The sequence below is a fragment of the Xenopus laevis genome, chromosome 1S, assembly GCF_017654675.1.
Source record: "Xenopus laevis strain J_2021 chromosome 1S, Xenopus_laevis_v10.1, whole genome shotgun sequence".
Lineage (NCBI taxonomy): Eukaryota > Metazoa > Chordata > Amphibia > Anura > Pipidae > Xenopus > Xenopus laevis.
In genome coordinates, this window is record NC_054372.1 from 96,126,589 (window position 1) to 96,149,652 (window position 23,064).

At 39.8% G+C, this 23,064-nt stretch overlaps 1 protein-coding gene and 1 pseudogene across 1 annotated transcript; both read right to left on the reverse strand.

Annotated features, from left to right (window-relative positions):
• Nucleotides 1-648: 648 nt before the first annotated feature.
• On the reverse strand, nucleotides 649-3,462 carry LOC121393103 (DNA-directed RNA polymerase, mitochondrial-like). Its single transcript, XM_041578393.1, has 3 exons — nucleotides 2,437-3,462; nucleotides 921-1,007; nucleotides 649-831 (listed from the first exon to the last, which is right to left on the reverse strand). The coding sequence occupies exons 1-3, from the start codon at nucleotides 2,482-2,484 to the stop codon at nucleotides 649-651; spliced, it is 318 nt and encodes a 105-aa protein (XP_041434327.1). The 5' UTR covers nucleotides 2,485-3,462.
• An 861-nt stretch (nucleotides 3,463-4,323) lies between these two features.
• LOC108704770 lies at nucleotides 4,324-17,863 on the reverse strand (annotated as a pseudogene).
• Nucleotides 17,864-23,064: the final 5,201 nt, after the last annotated feature.

The following is a 23,064-nucleotide window of genomic DNA, read 5'->3' on the forward strand; positions in this document are numbered from 1 at the left end:
GGGATTTGTTATTTGTAAGATAAAGACAAGAAAAAGTGACAACAAGCAGGCAGGGCAGAATAATTCTCTGCAGGAACATACCAGATTAATGGGCATGTTTACTAATATTGGAGATAAATATCTGGAGAGATTTCTGGAGATGTTGCCCATAGCAACCAATCCGATCTTTGCTTTTCTTTCCTAACTTATATGTGGCTATTTAAATCTAATTGCTGATTGGTTGCCATAGGCAACTTCTCCATAAATCCCCCCAGATATTTATCTCCAATGTTAGTAAATATGCCCCTAAATTGTAATTTAGTACTTTATTCTAAGTAAGGGCAAACTGGTAGATGCACACATAGGGGCCCATTTACTTAGCTCGAGTGAAGGAATAGAAAAAAAAAAACTTTGAATTTCGATTTTTTTTTTGGCTACTTTGACCATCGAATGGGCTACCTTGAACTTCGACCCCCAAGTTCGCCACCTAAAACCTACCGAAGTCAATGTTAGCCTATAGGGAAGGTCCCCATAGGCTTTGCAATCTTTTTTGGGTCGAAGAAAAATCGTTCGATTGATGGATTAAGATCCTTCAAATCGAATAGATTTTTTGTTCGATCCAACGAATTGCGTTAAATCCTTCGACTTCGATATTCGAAGTCGAAGGATTTAACTTCGACAGTCGATATCCGAACATAAATAAATTTGCCCCATAGTGTTTAGCAGCGCATTACTTACAAAGAAAGGCTTGGCGCAGTGGTATGGCTGCATGATCGGTAGACCTAAGGGTGTCTGCCACTCCACAGTGTTTCCAGACTTGGAGATCATGCGAGCGCTCTCTGTCAGCCAAAGCTGAGAAGAGTAGAAAGTAGAGTTATATTAAATAGGGGACAGTAAGGAAAAGGCAGGTTAAAGTGAGGATCCTGAAGTTACAAACTCACCTGCATTTCTCTAGTTCCTGAGAACATTTCCTTCAGACTGCTGAACACTTGCTGAACCAGGTAATGTGAGGCCTCCCACACATACTCCTGTTAGAGGGAAAATGAACACTGTGACAGAAGGAGCTCACTAGAGGCATCCATTGCCTTTCAATGAAATGGAAAGGAGGTAAATTCCTCCTTAAAGGAACAGTAACACCAAAAAATGTAAGTGTTTTAAAGTAATGAAAATATTATCATGTAGTGTTGCCCTGCACTGGTAAAACTGATCTGTTTGCTTCAGAAACACTACAATAGTTCATATAAAAAAAGCTGCTGTGTAGCAATGGCGGAAATTGAAAAACGGCTATATGGCACAGGTTAACTAATGCATAACAGATAACACCATTAGACAGACAGAGCTTATCTTTTATCTGCTGTGTAACCTGAGCCTTTTCTCCTTTGAATGGCTGCCCCCATTGCTAGACAGCAGCTTATTTATATAAACAATAGTAGCGTTTCTTAAGCAAACACACCAGTTTAAACAGTGCAGGGCAACACTGCATTGTATTTTCATTACTTTAAAACACTTTTATTTTTTGACGTTACTGTTCCTTTAAAAACCACTAATCCCAACATCACTCCTATGCCATACTACCAGCCACTGTTTTGTAATCTGCCTGTTTATTTTCGTTTGGGTGCACTTTTGGGCGTTAAAGCCCAATATTTTCCACACATTTTACAACTGCTTAAAGTTTCCATTATTGAGCTGTCCAGAATGCTGAATACAGAGAAAGAAGCTACAAGCCAAGAAATTCTATGTGACAACATAACCAGATCAGACTCAGGGTGAGGTGAGATATAGGGATCAGTTTATATCCAAAACAAACTGACAGTGTGCAAAAGGTAAAAGTCCTTGAAACAGCTTGAACATTTAACTCAATGCCAATGGACAGGTGTGGCTTCACTGTATCATTATAACAAACAAGGGAAAGTTGTGCTCACCACTAATTTTTAAAACCATTAGGAGGGGGTAGACAAATACAAGAGTCCTCTGCACTCAACCCATTATCAATATATTTAAGACAGAGAGATTTTGTGAATACCCCCCCCCATATTATGAGAAAATTGGTGGCCAGGGCCCCTTAAACGTCCATGCCTTCCCGAAGTCAGCAGCTCTCAGAAAGATGGGGGGCCCGGCTAATCAAGTAAGTACGGCGTGGCCGGGCCCCCCTTACCCTCAGGGCCCCCTACAACTCTCCCCCCTGTCCCCCCTGATGGCTGCCCTGCCTTCAATTTATAAGCTGCTTTCAAAGTAAAACTCCCAAACAGCCAAGTTTGGAAGTTTTACTTTGAAAGCAGCTAGTAAGTTGCAGGTAAAACTCCATGAAAAAAATGCATGTTTCTTTTCCTTGGCAGAAGTAATTCATTAAGCATATTTTATATTCTGTCTTAATCACCCACCATCAAACAGTCCTTTGGAAAATAAGCTAAATATCATTGTAGTTGTAGATTTAAAGTTTAATAGCCGGGAACTCACCTGCTGAGCAACACCACTGTACACATCTTGGGGGATATCACAGGGCATCAAATTCACTGCCTTAGCTCCTATTTCATCTGGACCCAAGGCAGCATAATGTTGCAGTCCATTGCAGGAACCATCCTATGTTAAAAAGGTAGGTTAAGTGGCAGATGTGACCCTAATGCCACAACAAATCAATATTTTTACTATTATATGTATGTTGAAAGCAATCTGTATCAAAATTGCTTCCTGGGGAGAAGTACATCTAATATTAAGCAAATTAGAATTCTCAGAATCTTAAAAAATAATTTACACCCTGGGGAAACATTCTTCCTTGAATAAAGTTCCTTCTCAAATGATCCAGGAAGTTCTTTTATGTAGACAGATGATAATAACGGGGCAATGGTTTTGTGTATATGGACACATACCCTTTGTCACTAGTTTCCCCTTCTATTTTAAACTATAAAAAAATCTAACTCCATAACACCATGAGCTCCCTGCGTCATTCCACCTGTTACCTAAGCTACCAATATACACATGCCAAGAGCATTTCAGTCAAGGCTCTTATAAAAATGCATAGCATAGCACTAAAAAAAGAAACATAAATATCTGTACCCTGCTGGAGGCCTCAGTCTTAAGTTCTCAGCTCTGCCAATATTACTTTGCATAGTTTTAAGGAACACTAACAATGTGTAGCTTTCAGTACACTTGGTATATGTCCCTATAGTACAGCAGATCTAAAGAAGAATAAGCCAATGCTGAGCCAGCTGAATGAGACCCAGCACCGTTTGCCCCTCTTAGTAGCCATACCTGATGAACTGGAAAATGAGAGATTTATTTTGTAGGGTCTGAAGCCTTTGCAAATTCCATGCAGCAGACAAGGGCTTGCCAGGGTTCATCTGCTTCCATGCACCACCTCTTGCCCTGCACAGCAATAATGGTAAAATCAGTATGGAATAGAAACAAGGCTAAGGATTACATAGTGAAACAATAAGAAAAATGCAACTACATTAAACGGCTTGTTCACCAACATTTTTTACAATTTAGTTGGTTTCAGAAATAATATTTCAGGTTCAACAGAAATAAAGACTTTTTCCAGCTACTTTCTATTTTCTATGTGTAACCGTTCTTCTAATATTGAAGTGTATAGGGGGGTCGCCGACTCTATAACTTCTAAATTGATACATTCGTTGATACATTTCTTATCTTTGTCCCTGCTGAGCAGAATCCCTGAGTTTCATTACAGGCAGCTGTTAGAATTGATACAATAGTTGCTAATACTCCAGAGATGCTGCTGAGAAATGTATCAACGAATTGTATCAACTAAATGTAGCAAATTGTAAAAATTCAGATGTTCCTGGATCACTGAGCTGCCAGACTGAAACACTAGAGACACGAACATTAAACTTTAAACTTTAAAGTTTGGGAAAACGGTAAAAAAAATTAAAATGTCAAGTAATTGAAATGTCTGTTTCTGGTAAACAATCTGAACAACTGAACTGAAAAAAGTGTTTGGAAGAAGAACAATTGGTTTGCAGTTAATAAGTGGGAATAATACTTAAAATCCATAATGCAGGACAGTAATACAGTATTGTTCCTTTATTAAAAGCTCATAAAAACAACTTATTAGATCCTGGTGGTTTCGTTCGATTTTCGGATCGTGTGTGGAGAGTGCCGACAGCTTTCGTCCGACGGAGATCGGTCGTTTGGTCGATCGGTCAGGTTTGATTTTGACCTGACCGATCCCGCCGGAGCCCATTGCACATCGTAATCGGATCGTTTGGCCATACGGCCGAACAATCAGATTACCCCCCGATATAGCCATGCTCGTTAATGGCATATCGGGGAAAGATCCGCTCGTTTGGCGATGTCGCCAAATGAGCGGATCTTTGCGTCTATGGCCACCTTAACATTCTGGCATTGGAACCTGGCGACATTGTGATTTGTTAATTATTTAAAGAAGCAAAGTGAAATGTTAGCTTCTGCTTGGTGAGTTCTGATATTCATAGAGGCATGGAAATCCACACTTACTGTGAGTGGATTGTCAGCAGAGTTGAGTATATCATCCATAATTGCATCTGCATACTCCTTCCTTTCCTTTAAGGAGTTTCTCTTTTTGAGCCCCATAATATTGATGAGATGTCACTCTAGGCCTTTAGGACCCAGGGGTCTACCTTCTGCAAACAGCAACAGTGCCCATGTCACATCACTCCCTAGATGGTTGAAATAAGGAGGGCATGGATAAGAGCGCCCGCAGAAATCCATGTTATGTGGAAACCAAAATATTTTGTCACACAGATGACCGGCAATAGAGAGTTTATAAAGAACATTCATCCTAAGGCTATGCATCTCTGATGATTTCTTTCAGCACCACGCCAGCTCTCGTTGGTGCATCAGCATGTCCTTTGAGTTCACATCTCCGTGAGGCTGCTCTGGCAGCTTAGGGGCTTCTGATAAAGGTGGTGAAATATCCAACTTCTCATTGCCCTTGTCATTAAAAATAGAGACAATGATATCCAGAATTGGCTGGTTGATGCGCCAGTCACACATACCAAGCTGGTTAAGAGAGTCCAAGTCCAACACTGGGTAAAGTTGTCCTGGGGGGCTTTTCTCCAATAGCAATTGATGCTGCACTTCTCCCTCCATGCAGCACATTAGCTTGGCAGGGCTGAGCAGATTAGCCCCAAATCGTGGTGACATCCAAGGTACAGGTGGACACAGCATGGGCATCACAAACGACTCAAAAGAAAGGCAACATACATTCACCTGCATCTGACTGGATTTGGCTGAAGATTGGATGTGGTTTGATGAGGCTCATCTGTATAAGAAAGTATAGGGCATCAATAATGATAAGGAGGAGAGTGGAAAAAGCTTAAAATGTGATTGGAAAAAAGAAAAGAAATAGAGACTTTGTACAGATGGTCAAGGAAATTAATCCAAAAAAAATCCCTTTTAGGAATAAAAGAAGAAATGCTTTGCAGGTCCATTTTATGGCATGTAACCTGTCAGACTCCATCTGTTACTGAACTACAACATGCAAGCTTTCCAAATACTACAGACAATGCTTTTCAATGGCTAAAAATGCCATATTTTATATATTGAACTTATTGCACCAAACTAAAATTCCAGCTTCGCAATAGCAGCAATGATCCAGGACTTCAAACATTTTACAGGGGGTCACCATCTTGGAAAGTGCCTGCGACACTCAAATGTTCAGTGGGCTCTGAGCAGCTGTTGAGAAGCTAAGCTTAGGGGTCATTGCAAATTATCAAGCAGAAAATTAGGTTGGTCTGTAATATAAGATGATGCTACAGGGCTGATTATTACATTCTGATGCTAATTGCACTGGTTTTTGTGCTGCCATGTAGTAATTATCTGTATTAATTACTAATCAGCCTTATATTGTGACATTTATATTCAATGTGTACTGTATATTGTGAGTGGGTCCCTAAGCTCAGTAAGTGACAGCAGCACAGAGCATGTGCAGTGAATCAGTGGAAAAGAAGATGGGGAGCTACTGAGAAATCTTTGGAGATACAGATCTTTACTGATAAAGGTCTGTGGCTGCCTTGGGCTGGTACAGAAGACCAAAATATAATGTACAACATTTATAGCTACTTTTTTAGTTAGGCTTTAGTTCTCTTTTAATACATAAAAACGGACATAAGATGCCAACCTGTTTGGTGCTGCGAAAGCTATACATGTGGTAAAGAACTGGGATCAGTTTTGAGTCATCCCGAGAACTCAGCAGGTCATTTGGAACCTTTATCTCTTGTACCATAAGATCCACCAGGTGAGTCCCCAACTGCACTAACAAGGAGTTGCGCCAGATTGTATCTGCATTCATCAAGGAAGGTCCTCCATACTTTTTCTGCTCAAGCAGCTCCCACATTTCTCGACGCTAAAATCCAGAAACCTGGGTGGAAGGGACATGATATGATGATATAATATGCAATGTGCAGGTGCCAAAGTAACACATCAGGTTAAGTGTTGTCCAACATACCTTTCCGTTTTTGGCCAGTAGCTGGCAATAATCTCTTTACAGAACCTTGATTTAATTCACATGGCCATTAGTTTCTTGTGTGTGGAGTATCGATTGTTGATTTTAGTGCCCATGTCACGAGACATTACAAGAAACGATTCACCAGTGGGAAGAATACTTGTAAGAGACTGCAGGAGTAAAATGTAAGTATGAGAATTAAAGGAAAAATGAATGGGTAGCCTCCAAACAGACATAAATGGCAAAGAAAACTAGAATTTTTTCTGATTGAATAGAGAGCACTAGCAGTAACCTCAACCAGCTGTAAACACTTGGGGCATCAACTATCTGCAATCATATAATTAAACTTGTCTGCACTGAAACAACCTTAGTTATTAGGCTTTGGGTGCCTGCATGCTATGGATTGTTGTCTCAGTGCAGATAGGCCCAATAATATGACTGGAGATAATCTATGCCCTAAATGTCTACAGCTGGTTGGGCTTACTGCTAGTATTCTCCATTCAATCAGAAAAATAAGATAGGAACACGGTTCCCGACTAAGCTAATTTTATACATACAACAATGCTAAGCGTTGACTAACAACATCACTTGACTAACAACATCAACAGTATTGAAGCTTTTCAGCCCCAAAACTGTCACTAAATATTAGTTCATGGAATTCCTTTGAAAGTGAATCGGAGGCAGCAGGGGTGGGTTGTGCCATCAGCCTAAAACATATATACATTTCCTATAAGGTTCAGCTCGAATGTAAATAATAATCTAAAGAAACCTTACCTAAGAAAAGTTTTTAATAATTTATTGGCAAGCTGTCCATGAAATTCTCTCCCAGTTTTTGTCTTTTTCCTCTAACAACCCAAAAACTGACCTACATGTATGTGGTAGGGAATAAACTGGATTAGGGATTGATGTCAATGACCGAGGATTTTATGTAAAACTCTGTGTAACAGATCAGTGTTGGAGAATAGAAAGTCAAAGCTTATTTATACTCACTTTGCTATAAAAGTCTTTGACCAGTGGAGAAGTGCACACAATTTTTGGTTGGAAGGGAAGCTGGTAGTTTGGTGGACTTTATGCACAGCCTTCAAAATAATATCTCTCATCCTCCAGTCCTGATATGGAAATTCCTGGAACAACTGATCAATTAACAGCCCATTCTCTTCCATCTGACTCATGCACCTAAAGACACAGAACTTTATCTTTTATATTTCAATGTACCCAGTGTAGTGATTGTTCCCAAATGTAAGCCCTTGCTGAAGGCTAAATGGAGTTATATATGCGCTCACTGAGGGATGATGGATGAAGGGGGTGGGGTAAAAAAATGGTAATGTATAGGCAGGGGTGCTTCGCCAATGAGGCGAGTTGAGGCTGTCGCCTCAGGCGGCAGCGCCCCGCTAGTACCAGGGGCAGCAAAAATGCTGCTCCTGGTACTTTAAGAGCGAATTTCCAGGGGTGGGGGGGGGGCAGCAGCAAAGAAAGAGTCCTTGTTTTAAAGAAAAGAAGTTGCAAAATCAACATATGCAAATATACAAAAGGCTTATACAGCAACTGAGAAAATACAAGCTTTCTGATAAACATTGTTCATCGAGGTTCTGAATTGCTTGCCATATTAAAGACCAGAATTTTTTTTTTATTTTTTAAAGACAACTGCAAAGTGGAAATACTGTAATGGAAGAATCTATACATCTCTCCAGCAAGTGAAGCTTAGTTTGTAATTAAACATAAAGAACCTGTGTATTTTTGAGACTATTGATATCTCAAAAAGATAAATGTGGAGGCCTATTTATCAACATTCTCATTTTAGTGGTTTTTGAAAGCATGACTAAACTCACATTCTCTAAAACCACGAATGTCGTGATAATAATTAAAAGATTTTAATTTAAAACGCACACAAATGAAAAAAATAAACTCTGAACTATCTGAAAATAAAATATGAAGACCTCAATAAATTCAAGTTTTTCTGGCAATTACCAGGGTAAAATGAGAAAACGTCTAAAAGCCTGAATTGGTTAGAAAAGGTCCAATAGGATAAGCGCAGCTCCCACTGACTTCTATAGGACCTCGACAACTTTCACTCAGTGAATTTTTGTATTAGAGTTTTTTGTGGTTAATAAATCTCAAAATTTTTGAGTTTTTAAGAACATCACTTTAGAGATTTGTGAAAAAAATGTGAATGTTAGTAAATAGGCCCCATAGCATCGGAGTACACTTTCAAATGAAGTACAACTGATATATTTTACATGCCTGATATAAAGTATTCCTGTTAAAAGAGATGGAACTTGATCGCCACCTGCAGTTAAAAAAATGCCCTGTGGCACAAATACAAACAACATAATAAATAACTGTTAATTACTGAAGTGATGTAATATTAACCAGCCCTAAAGGTTACTGCACTTTAGAATTCCTTTAATTACATAAAGGGGAGTAGAACATACTTCTAACAGCAATAATTTCTTAATGGAAGATGGTGGGTGTTTTGCCACTATAGTATCTGCATTTATATCTGGTATGGAGGGATGTTATAGTTGAAGACTATTCAATGCACCAAGTCAAGTGCACTGAAGATCTCAGACACGTGTATGTTGATGAGCACTAAGGTGCTACAATTTGCATTCCTAGCATTTGCATTGGGGTAACTGTATACCAGACATATCATATAAAGACCATGTGCATCAATAGACCATCAGAAACTTTTCCTACCGCAAAATAATGAAAAAAAAAGCAGAACTGAGGGTTTAAGAATAGATTGATTCTTACATTTCAATGGATTTGATGGCTGTATTACGTCGACCCATGCACTACAGTGCTGCTGCGTAAGACCCAAGATTTAGCTTGAGCCCTGCTTCCTCCAGCATCACAAACAAATGCCCAATGTTAGTCACAGAGCCCTACAATAAGAGAATCACATGATTTCTTCTCTTGTCTCACTATATGTTCCTGGTTGTCTTCTCCGCTCTTCTCAGAGCCACCTTCTCTTCACACCATCCATATCCACTGCCAGCTCTCGTCTCAAACCCTTCTATCTTGCTGTTCCTTACCTCTGGAATTCCATCTCTGAATTCCACCTTAAGGAATCCTTTTTTAATCTCTTCAAGAAATAACTATGGGCCTACCTTTTGGACCACTAGAACATTAGCCTAGTCCTGTGCCTACTGACTATGCCTTACCTTGTGCACTTTTTCATCTCCAATTTGTGTCTGTATGTTAGCCTCCCATTCACTTAGACTGTAAGCTCTACGGGGCAGGGACCTCCTTCCCACTATATCTCGTCTCTTACCACATAGCACTTAAGCTCTTTGTCCTGATATGATTCTGTATATATTTATTATGTGATTTGTCTTCCCTGTGTATACTTATATATATGTATAAACTTATATATATATATATATATATATATATATATATATATATATATATATACGGTATATATATATATATATATATATATATATATATATATATATAGATAGATATACTTTTATGCACTGTACAGTGCTGCGGCTCCTTAACAGCGCTTTACAAATAAAGTTATACATACATATATACATACATTATTCACATCTAAATACCATCATGGTTAGGCACGAAGAAACCTTTTTATAATGAAAATTACCCTGAGAAACATGTGCAACTCAAGTCAAAAAATAAAAATGCAATCAAAGGTTCCCCTCTCGAAAAAGATAATAGATAATGCTCATACACACACAGTGCTCCATATTATTTATGGGAAAAAAGGATCACATTTCACTTTTGTTCTATAAATGTTAACAAGCACACACCTGTTGTTTTATCTTATATACAACTCTAGACTTGGGATATATACTTTCTATAAATGAAAGGAACAGTATCACAAAAAAAATTTGTCTTTTAAAATAATGAAACTATAAAATACGGTTGACCTGGTAAACACACCAGTACCAGTGCAGGGCAACAGTACATTATATTGTCATTCCTTTAAACCACTTTTGTGTTACTGTTCCTTTACGTTTTCACTGTTGTTACCTTGTCTGTATTTGATTAGCATTATGAAAGAACATATTTGCAGTCAACTGCTGTTTTAGAAACATTAATTTCTAATTACTGTTTTTTGAATTAAATGGCAACTTAAAAAATACTTAATAACATACTTGAGCAGTCTGCCAAAATACATACTTACATTTATCCACATACCCGCAATGGCTTAAATATATGTACACTACCAGCTAACCTGCTACATATTTTTCTTACTGAGTGTGTGGAATGTCAACAATTCTTGAGAGAATAAACCACTTTACCTTTTAGCCCAAGCTTTCATCAGCAGGTTATACATAGCAATGTTAAGCAAGCTCCTCCGTGAACTCCTGTGGTGATAGAATTTCAGACACATCTGTGCTCTTTCTAAGTCTTTCAGAAACACACAGATCTCCAAGTAACATAAAATGCGTAGTTGGTGTCCACCATAGCAGTTTCCCTTCTTATCCTCTAACAAGTGTTCTCTTTGTCCTTTCCAGAGGACAGCCTCATTCACTGTCCTTCTAACATTTTTCCTTGACTGTTCTTTCTTTGGGCTTTTGGATTTAGCTTTGTCAGCTTTTCAACTGCAGGTACATAAGACATTTCTTTGGGATTGATGGAGTTCATTTTAAGTTCAGGCCAGGGTTTCCTTTTGTTTGACTGAGTTTATCTTTTCCAGAGATATATCAGATGTGGATTTGAGTATGATCCCATTCTTTTCCAGACAGCCTTGTCTCTGATGCCATACCAACTTCTCATTTTGTAACTTTTCCATCCAGCGCTTGGGTGCTTGAGGTAATCTTTTTTTCTCCTCACACAGAGTAGATGTCTTTTTTTTTCTTGTGGTCCAGAACTGGAAGGTTCTCCTCTGCCTCCAGCTGTTGTACTGTTGTCTCTAGAACTCAACAAAAAGGGGAAAGACACTTTATTTCACTAAAAATCGAAATTATAAGTTTAATATGATCGCAACATCACATTCACTCCTAAAGAATTAGATATAACACTTCAGAAAACTGTCACTCCTTTTTTGGGGACTTAACTGAATAGGCAAACCCCAACAAGGCCAAATGGACCAATATAACAGGTTTAAGATTGGGTGGTGGAAGTTACTGCTGAGTAAAGAGTACTCTTCTGCCATTAAGCTACACATCAAACATTATCACAAACAGTTCTTTTCTTGGAAATATGGGACTTCTTTAATATGTCAAAGCCTGAAGTTTTTGGCCTATATAGTAAACATTTGTTCACTATATAGGCCAAAAACTTCAGGCTTTGACATATTATGAAAAAGTGTCTGAACCCCTCTCAGCCTGCATAATAATTTACTTCACTTTCAATAAAAAAGATAACAGTGGTATGTATTTCATTTCCCAGGAACATCTGAGTACTGGGGTGTTTTCTAAACAAAGATTTTTACTGAAGCAGTATTCAGTTGTATGAAATTAAGTCAAATATGAAAAACTGGCCAAAACTTTGGGTACCCTTGTAATTTTGCTAATTTGAATGCATGGAACTGCTCAATACTGATTACTGGCAACAACAAATTGGCTGGATTAGCTCGTAAAGCCTTGAACTTCATAGGCAGGTGTGTCCAATCATGAGAAAGGGTATTTAAGGTGGCCAATTGCAAGTTGTGCTCTGTTTGACTCTCCTCTGAAGAGTGACAGCATGGGATCCTCAAAGCAACTCTCAAAAGATCTGAAAACAAAGATTGTTCAGTATCATGGTTTAGGGGAAGGCTACAAAAAGCTAAGTCAGAGGTTTAAACTGTCAGTTTCAACAGTAAGGAATGTAATCAGGAAATGGAAGGCCACAGGCACAGTTGCTGTAAAACCCAGGTCTGGCAGGCCAAGAAAAATACAGGAGCGGCATATGCGGAGGATTATGAGAATGGTTACAGACAACCCAAAGATCACCTCCAAAGACCTACAAGAACATCTTGCTGCAGATGGTGTATCTGTACAACGTTATACAATTCAGCTCAATTTGCACAAAGAACATCTGTATGGCAGGGTGATGAGAAAGAAGCCCTTTCTGCACTCACACCACAAACAGAGTCGCTTGTTGTATGCAAAAGCTCATTTAGACAAGCCACAGTCATTTTGGAACAAAGTGCTTTGGACTGATGAGACAAAAATTGACCAAAAAGCCCTTTGCATGACGGAAGAAGAACACCGCATTCCGAGAAAAACACCTGCTACCTACTGTCAAATTTGGTGGAGGTTCCATCATGCTGTGGGGCTGTGTGGCTAGTTCAGGGAATGGGGCCCTTGTTAAAGTCGAGAGTCGGATGAATTCAACCCGATATCAACAAATTCTTTAGGATAATGTTCAAGCATCAGTCACAAAGTTGAAGTTACGCAGGGGTTGGATATTCCAACAAGACAATGACCCTAAACACACTTGGAAATCTACAAAGGCATTTATGCAGAGGGAGAAGTACAATATTCTGGAATGGCCGTCACAGTCCCCCGACTTGAATATCATCGAAAATCTATGGGATGATTTGAAGCAGGCTGTCCATGCTCAGCAGCCATCAAATTTAACTGAACTGGAGAGATTTTGTATGGATGAATCCAGACACACATCAAAGGCTACAGGAGGCGCCTGGAGGCTGTTACATTTGCAAAAGGAGGCTCAACTAAGTATTGTTGTGATATCTCTGTTGGGGTGCCCAAATTTATGCACCTGTCTAATTTTGTTATGATGCATATTGCATATTTTCTGTTAATCCAATAAACTTTATGTCACTGTTGAAATACTACTGTTTCCATAAGGCATGTTATATATTAAAAGGATGTTGCTACTTTGAAAGCTCAGCCAATGATAAACAAAACTCCAAAGAATTAAGAGGAGTTCCCAAACCTTTTCATATGACTGTACTAGTGGAACAACAAAATTTCAATGACTATGAAATATTTCAAAAATGTTACTTGAAAGGAGACTAGAGTAATTACAAAATAAAAAAATCATAGACAGGATAGAAGCTAGAAATGACAGTCAGTACCAGATCCAGTTGGTGAAGAAGCATAATACAGGGGAGAACATATATGCTGCAAAATATTAAAGCTGGACAACTGGGCTAGTCATGCCTTTTCTGGCCAGTCCTACCAGTTAGTTTTATCTGATTCATTGAGCATTTTAGTATTTCTTTAGGCAATGTTAGTAGTGACTAAATTTTAGCTGCAATTCACTTTCCAAGGTGAATCCCAAATGTTTGGCTTTTATTAAATATCTCAGTGATCACCAGACAGAAGCTATATGCACAAAATGCTTTAATGTCCTAAATATATTGAGATGTAAAGTGCAGGGGATATCTTGTCTTTGTGTGTATGAGGTCACAGCCTCATTGGACCCCCATTTAAAGGGGACCTGTCACCCTAAGAAATAATTCCAAATACTTTACTGTCATGTTAGGTGAGCAAAATGAACTTTACTTACACTATATTTCTTATTTAAATTTTGTTTAAAATTACTAAGACAAATTGTGTATCACCTTAAAATCTTGTGTATGCACCAAAACGAGGGACCTAATTCCCATGCACAGTGCCCTACACAATTATAGAGCCTAAGTAGAGAAGGGGAAATGTTAGGAGTGCAGTGAATTGCTGAATGGAAAGTGAAAGTAATTGACTGCCTCACCTTTATACCTCAGGCATAGAGGCGGGCAGACAATATTTGATTAACTGCTCAGCTATTTAAACACCTTTATAACTGGTATGGATTTTTTAATGCAAAAAATAATTTGTGTTCCATGTTTAATTTGCAAAGGTCTTTCATTATGCAGCTTTTTATGTGTAGGTGTCAGGTCCACTTTAATAATTTGTTTAGTAAGGAGCACAACTTTCCATTTAGCTATAGTTTATACAGGAGCAGTGGCCAAATCCATTTTCCAGCATCCCAACTTATGTTAGGTGATCACAACTCTCCCTTTTGCTATGGTATACTGATACACACCACAACTTGGTAGGGGGCAAACTGGTATGGATTACAAGAGAATAAACTGTTGCATGCCTCTAAACTAGACTCTAGAATTGGGGCTATCTGATTTGGGCAGATATGCTAACCATTTTCCTTCCTTTTCTCCCCACTCAATTTCAAGAATGACAAAAGAATGTGGGTCAAACTATTCGAACATCTACTCCATAGTCTCCATCATACAACAGTTGTAACTTTACTTTTTTGGGCTAAGCAATTACCTAGTTCTGTTGAAAAAAAAATCCTGTCCAAACCAAATGGTCTACCCCTGAGTGGTATCTGTTATTGACCAGGAAATGACCCCCTCCAACTCTAGTAGAGGTAGCTAGAACCAAGCCTGTGTAACTCATACAACCCCATTTCTCTCATTAACAGAAATTGTAACAAATACTTAGGACTGTTGGGCAAATTGAAGAAGTTTGCACATGGATAGTAAATTGACTACAGGATTGAGTACAGAGGGTGGTTTTATTTAACTTGTTCATTAATGACTTAGTGAAGGGTACTGTAAGCAATGTATCAGTGTTTGCAGATCACACAAAACTATCCAGCCCAATTAATTCCATCCAGTTTGCGGCATCCTTGCAATGGGATCATAAAAAACTGGCAATCTGGGCAGCTAAGTGGCAGATGGGATTCAATATCAATAAATGTAAAGAATATGCAAGTCAATTATACCCTTAATGGGACTGCACTAGGCAAATCCATTATGGGAAAGGACCTTGGAGTCCTTGTAGATAATAAACTTGGCTGTAGCAAGCAATGTCAGTCAGCAGCATCAAGGGCAAATAAGGTCTTAAGCTGTATTAAAAGGGGCATAGAGTCACGGCACGGGAGGAGGGTGTTATTCTTCTATATACACACACACACACATATATATATATATATATATATATATATATATATATATATGCTGCTGATTTGTTGTATACATTGACACAGGTGGATATTTAGTTACATTGTTGTTGGATATAGAAGTGTTATTTTGTTGCGCTATTGGGAAGGATGTGTCACAGCACTATACACTGAAACACGGAGCTCACAGCACTGGGATATTGAATTTAATTAATTCAAAATCTTTGAGACGATGTTAATTTAAGACACTGGATATGATCTATAATCCATTGCATGACACAGGAGGTCACATACACATGAGTCACGTGTACTAGTGGATGGGAGTTGAATGAGCTCCATAATGGGTACACGATTAGTTTTATCACGGGTGTTTTAATTATTGGTCGGGGGTTAACACCTTTTATACGTCAGGTCACGTTGGTGATGTCACTGGAGGTTTGCGCCAACATTGTGTATTTATCTTGGTGGATGTATTCATTTTTTGTGCATTGAAAAAGGCTGCAGCAGCAGCCAAAACGTCAGTATGTTTATAAAGCAGAGGTAGGTGCGCTTTGCTGGATTAACTGGTATTTGCCTAGAAAAGAGAAGAGAGGGACCCGATGGTGTATTATCCTCTTTTATAAAAGGGGTAGCGTGTGCTACGGAACTACTCACAGGGGATCGATGGATTAATTCGCAAAGTAGTGCTAGTGCTAAAAATAACACCAATGTCCGGTAAGCGTACATAAATTGTTCCCCCCGCACCAGTAAACCGGCTTTTCTGCGCTATGTAAGTTTCTCTTCCGATAGGCTACCACGACGATCAGCCTGACTGAAGCCAAGAGCAGTCTTCTTTGCGAATTAATCCATCGATCCCCTGTGTGTAGTTCCGTAGCACACGCTACCCCTTTTATAAAAGAGGATAATACACCATCGGGTCCCTCTCTTCTCTTTTCTAGGCAAATACCAGTTAATCCAGCAAAGCGCACCTACCTCTGCTTTATAAATTATTCTCATGTGGATACGTGGATACACTCTTTTTTCTGGTGCAGCTTAACCCCTTAGACACCCAGCAAGCGCGGACCTTCACCCCCCTCTCTACATCTTAAAATGTCAGTATGTGCCAATAAATTTTTTTTTTTATTCAATTGATATAAGTCCTGTGCAGTGCGGTTTTCTTTGGTTATACTATTTGTATTTTTTCGAAACGGGCACCCAGGCGCCAATGGACCTTGTTTTTCGTGAGTGCCAATATTCCTATGTTTATATATATATATATATATATAATTAAGTGAAATGGAGCTACATGAGGACATTCTCAAAAAGTTTTGACTCTGGCCTTAATTAATAAATACATTTCATAAGATGGGTAGAGTTGTATATATGCTACCCCACTGGAACATGGTCAGGTCAATGGGACTTTGTAACTCTTAGAAGAGGAGAGAGTACTTGAAGTAGTTGAAGTAGTTGAAGTACTTAAGTTTGTTATTTGCTGTGATGGTGACATCCCATCCTCATCCACTATTATTATGAATGAAGCATAGGTCAGGAGCAGCAGCAAGAAGTGATGCCAACATTCTTTTCTGACAGGAATCAAGTTGCACCATAATCTGGCCTGAAGTTTGTAGCAAAATAAATTAAGTCAAAGCAAATAAGAAAAGCCTATTAAGAATACACTGACTGCCCTTACAGAGGTAATCTACCTTTTAATTAATTATTATAAGATAGTTTGTAGCTGTTTAGTTGCTAGGGTTCAATTTATCCAAGCAAGCAGGCAGTGGTTTCAATGAGAGATTAGAATATGAATTAGAGAGGAACAGAAAAAAAGTAACAATAACAATACAATTGTTGCCTCACAGTGCAATAGGTTTTGTCTGCTAAGGTCAGTGCCCACCACTGGGAAGCTGGGAAGAGGCAGAAGAGGAAGGAAACAATTCAAAAACTATATAAAAAAGTGAAACCCAATAGAAAAGTTAATTGGCTATTAATTAAGTTAGAAACATTGTTTCTTTTTCTGGCTGTTCAGTGCAAAGGAAAAACGGGTCTTTCCAGTACAAATCAGGGACTGTGGGTTGAGCTGTCAAAAGAGGCACTGTCCCTCTAAAAATGGGACAGTTGGGTCGCTCCAATGTCAAAATCTCCCGTGTCCAGCCTAGCGTGCCACCATTGCAACCTTGCTGGAATCGCATTTGTTTTTCCGGGCAAAGCATTTTGGGAAATGGAGTCCAATTGTTTGACAAGTGAATGACATATGACAGTGGATGAACTACGATTCGCAAGCAATCAAACAGTGAAGTAGTAGGGAAAACTACTGGCAGTGCGCACTTGTTAAAATATTCCCTCAGCGCTCGTTAATAGAAGAACTTGTAATCACAGCAAGATTACTGCTATCCCTAAATTCCAGGGGGAATCTAATATGTTTGTTTCTCTGCCCCTGGAAAATTTTCACCCTCTAAATGTACCTGGTTTTGACTTTACATATGTTGCAGTTGTAGCAACAAATTAGACCTGGAAATTTTATTATGCATTTAAACATGATGTGCTGTTGGCCTGCTCTGGTTAGGAAAAAAAGTGCTCTCTGCACTAGAAGAGACAAATTTCCATTAAAAAAAATAGATTTTAAATACTCTTACCTTGCCTCATGTCTGAAGTGATTCTTATGGCAGGCAGTAGATTTGTAGAAAACAACTAATTTAGTTCTAATACAGGACTTAAAAAGGTCAATGACTCTACAGAAGTATAGACTGGAAATCTCTCATATAAAACATTTGTTGTAAAGAAATAGATTAAATATAAAATATTTTAACTTGCTATCGTTACTGGTTCGTTAAATGCAGGTAACTTTGTAAGAGCTTTCTTCCTAAGCACTTTGTAGGCCAGCCATCCCGCTACTCATTGTGCGCGCCCAAACACACGCAGATCGGCAGTAAAGAAGGGGAGGGTAAGGGGAAGCAGGGGGGAGGACGGTGGGGCGGGTGAAGGAGAGGGTATAGAGGGGAGAGCTATAGTGAGCAAAGATAATAGGTACCTGTCAAGCGCCCCCTTATTGTTGCGCCCTAGGCAGGTGCCTCTTCTGTCTACCACTAGTTCCAGCCCTATGTGTCTGTAATTTTTTCTTTTGTCCTGGTGAATTTGGAGGGTGCCGATCCCTCTTGCTGTGCTGGTAGGTTACCATTTGCACAGCTTTGCTTTCCCAGAGGGAAAGATAAACTGGAGTTCATGCCCATGTCATGTCCACCTAGCTGCTAGATTGTAACTTGTGTTCCATCTGCTTTTAGCAATTGCCTGCACCACAGTAAGTACAAACTAATGGAAAACACAGGGAGGCAGGGGAAAGCAAATACCCTGATAGGAAACACATCCATGAATTAATGTTTGTGTGGAAAAGCCCAAAAAACCAATTGAATAATGTGATATTTGAATCATTATACGATGCACACGCGTCCTCACTTGCGCACAGATGCACTGGTGGCGCGACGTGGCTGGCAGGGTTGCCTGGGGCGCTCAGCCTGTATTGCCCAGCACTAGTGCCTGCTGACTTGGGCTGTGATATAATTAACATTTTTTGTAGGAGGAATATGGCATGTCAGGTCCATCTATTCATCCTTCACTTGGTCACTGTGGCTTCCACTTCCCAGTAAGTTTTCCAGTATTTTGCTGCAGGAACTGTATGATGCCCCAAACAGGTGAGATATCAGTGTAGGGAATTTGTGCAAACCCTTTGCTCTTTTCCCTGTAAGGGTAGAAGCACAGAGCCCGTGTCTGTGTGCTGTAAGCTGTTACCTAGAAACCAGCTGTTCAGTGCAGTAGGAAGTGACACAGCAGCTAGTGAGTGACTGGCAGGTAAAGGAAGTCACAGAGACTGGCAAAAGAAGAAAGCCTGGCATAGAGAGCTGCATGATGAACAGAAAAAGAGGCCACAGAGCTGCTGGTGGGCCCAGAGAGCTGAGAGGCTGCACCAAAAAGCATTCATTTGGATCGGGCTGGCACAGGGAAGCCACATACTGTGCCAGGATAGATAGAGAGTGTGAAAGGAATACAGACTGGAGGAACAACCAGCAGGAGATTCCTATCTGAGCATTGAAAGGGGCTGGTAATCGCACTGTATGACTGAATGTGCTGGACTCACTTGAAGAGAGCTCTATAGTATCTGAAGAGGATTTGTGTGAGTATCCTGTTTAAAGGGACAGTACCACAAAGAGCGCTGAAGATACAAAGATACTGTTATTGAAAGGACATTAAAGGACTTCGCCTTTTTAGGTAATTAGACAGCTTTGTGCTAGCCAGTTAGTTAGTGAGGCCCTATTGCCACTGGTTAGGAGTGCTGCATGTACTAGTTGTCCATTTATTTTATGATAAACCATTATTCCGTTTAAACAATACTGTGTGTGTTATTACTGTATTCTTAGTGGGGCCACCCGTAGGTGCATTCCCGGATCCCACTAGGTGGAGGCACTGCGCTAGTAAGTACCAGGTACCCAGTCTCTCCCCATACCACTGTGGAGTGGCTCAGGTTTGTCCCGTGCCATCAGCTAAGCGGCACACGTGGAGTGTTACATCGACAAAGGGGTGTCGAAAGGGTTACATCAGCAAAGTAATATGTATATTAAGTTGCTGAAAGCTAGGGGATGTTTCCTTCTCTGTATTGTTGCATGAGATACCAATATGTCCTTGTTTTTTTCTATGTTTGAGAATATGTATAGCATAGTATACACCATGGGTACACCAAGCGTTTGCATGTGTAACAGTATAAATTGGGTATAGTGTGTGCTGTATCTATGACAATATACTAGCATGTAATGAGAAAAAGGATGTAGTGGGGCTCGTTTATCAAGGTGGCACAGCACACCAACTTCATTTTTTAAAAGTGCAACTTTGGCTATAAAAATCTATAGAATTGGCAGTAGGTCATCTTCATCTAAGCCAAGCTGAGTGGTGGGGTTGGCAGGAATTAATTATATTTTTGTTGGCCCCATTTGTATACCTGGTTCATCTTTGTTATGTTGCCATTTATCAACTTAAATGTGTTATTAAAAATAAAATATGTCGACATCATAGAGTAGATGGTATATCCATATCAATCATAATTCATATGTTATACTATCATTTAATACAAGAGTAAAAGAGTTTGACTGCAACTTGCTTTCTTTGGGTTAACACTACCAAATTCAAATGCTATTGACAGGCACTATTTTGTATTCTTGGGTACAGTACACAATACAGACTATGTACTATAATACAGTCATGAATAGCCTTAAATACATCCTTGTAACTGTAAAAGTGATGCCAGTAGATAGAATAACGGTGCTTAGTAATGTCACTTGTGTCACATGATTTATTAAAACTTGTGTATTATAAAAAATATTACAGTATATGCCGTACTGTCAAAGATAAGGCTATTGAAAGTCACTTCTGAGTTCCACGACCTTTATAAGAGCATTTGATCTGAGGCTTGGTGCCTTTATATTGCTATGGAACATGTTGGTGACGTTTAATATCCCCATTGTACAACAGGGGTACATAATTCCTTATATCTAAAGATAGCATTTATTAGTTAACTAATATGTAGGAATGCAAGCTTTAAAAAAACATACATCTTTCATCAGGTTTTTCATGTTCTATACAAATCTCAGCCTCTCTTCTCTCCTCTCCTTCCCTCTCCACACATGAAGTTTATAAAGTACTCTGTTTAGCTATTCCACAAAACTCCTCTTTTTCATACAAACTAAGGACTTATAAATCCCACTCACACTTAGTCTGTCTTTCCTTCCTATTGCTGGCAGCTGGGGACATTTCCACAAACCCTGGCCCTTACCCCATCCCAGTTATAACATGGCCACAAGCTCCTTCTCTCCAGAGCAAATTCAAACAGTACAGAACACTTACTCCTATACCCAAAAACCCAGTTAATCTTTCATGTGCTCTCTGGAATGCCAGATCTGTCTGCAACAAACTCACCGCTATACATGACCATTTCATTGCAAATTCCTTTAACCTACTCGCACTTACTGAAACCTGGCTTTCTCCTACTGACACCGCCTCACCTGCTGCCCTGTCCTATGGGGGCCTACACCTTACTCATACTCCCAGACCTGGTAAGGTGGGGTAGGTTTGCTTCTCTCTCCCCGCTGTACTTTTAAAGTTCTTCCACCTGTTACTTCTTTATCATTCTCCTCATTTGAGGCTCACTGCATTAGGCTCTTTTCTCCTGTTTCACTCTGCATTGTTGTTATATAACGACCACCAGGACCAACTGCACAATTTCTGGAAAACTTTGCTGCCTGGCTTCCTTACTTTCGAAATTTCATCTAACATCCCATCCATCATATTAGGTGACTTTAATATACCCGTTAACAACATTAACAACTCTTCTGTCTCTAAACTTCTTTCACTAACCTCCTCCCTAGGCTTATCTTTGTGCTCAGACTCCCCCTCTCACTCCAATGGTAATGCTCTGGATCTCATATTTACCAGACTCTGTTCAACCACCAATTTTACTAACTCACCATTTCCCCTCTCTGATCACAATATGCTCACATTTCAACTCTCACTAACTCCCTCCTCCCCCCTGCTATTCCCCAAACACGTACTTACCGTGACTTGCAACTCTCCTCTTCCTTTGACTCTCTTCACTCTAATATCTCAGCCATCTCATGTCCTAATGTGGCTACCTCTGTCTACTATAGTACTCTCACCACTGCCCTAAATGAGCTTGCTCCTATAAAAACTAAACGTTCTAGACCCAAACCACTTCAACCTTGGCATACTGCTCATACAAAAGTGCTCCAAAGACACTCACGTGCACTTGAGCGTCGCTGGCGCAAATCCCGTTCAGAATCAGACTTTTGGAGCTACAAATCTGCCCTGCGCTCCTTTAACACCAGCCTCTTCCAAGCCAAACAAACATACTTTACTTCACTCATTAACTCCCTTTCTAAAAAACCCGCACAACTTTTCTCCACCTTTAACACTCTCCTTTCCCCTTCTCCACCCCCTCCATGCACATCTGTCTCTGCTCAAGATATTGCTGAGCACTTTCAGAAGGGACATTACACTACTCAACCCCCCTAGACTTCCACCACCCTCCCTCCACACTCTCCAGTCTCTCCTGTGCTCCTTCACCCCTGTCACTGATGAGGAAGTCTCAAAAGCTTCTGGCCTCTTCTCACATTACCACCTGCCCGCTTGATCCAATTCCCTCAAAACTTCTCCGCAATACCACTCCCTGTCTAATCAAAGCCTTAACTCACCTATTTAATCTTTCGCTCTCAACTGGACTGTTTCCTTCTCAACTAAAACATGCTCTTGTCACTTCTGAAAAAACCCTCTCTTGATCCCTCCAATCTTGACAACCTCCGACCTATCTCTCTGCTACCTTTCATCTCTAAACTACTTGAGCGCCTAGTCTACAACCGACTAACCTCATAACCTGCTGGACCCCCTACAATCTGGTTTTAAGCCACAACACTCCACGGAAACTGCCCTGACTCGACTAACTAATGACCTTTTAACCGCTAAAGCCAACAATCACTTCTCATTACTAATACTGCTTGATCTCTCAGCCGCATTTGACACTGTAGACCACCCTCTCCTCCTCCAGTCAATTGGCCTTCGTGACACAGCCCTGTCCTGGTTCTCTTCTTACATCACCAATCGTTCCTTCAGTGTCTCCTACAATGGAGTATCATCTTCTCCCCTACCTCTTTCTGTTGGAGTTCCTCAAGGCTCTGTCCTGGGACCATTACTATTCTTTCTCTATACTTCCTCCCTTGGCAAATTAATAAATTCGTATGGTTTCCACTACCACCTCTATGCTGACGATACTCAGATCTATCTCTCATCTC

What these genes read in the sequence shown, in the direction of transcription:
- LOC121393103 (XM_041578393.1), bottom strand. Translation starts at nt 2,484, where the DNA reads ATGCCCTGTGATATCCCCCAAGATGTGTACAGTGGTGTTGCTCAGCAG. An exon ending in ACAGTGGTGTTGCTCAGCAG is followed by an intron (nt 1,008 to 2,436) that starts GTGAGTTCCCGG and finishes TCCCTCTAACAG; the next exon opens with GAGTATGTGTGGGAGGCCTC. An exon ending in CAGGAACTAGAGAAATGCAG is followed by an intron (nt 832 to 920) that starts GTGAGTTTGTAA and finishes TACTCTTCTCAG; the next exon opens with CTTTGGCTGACAGAGAGCGC.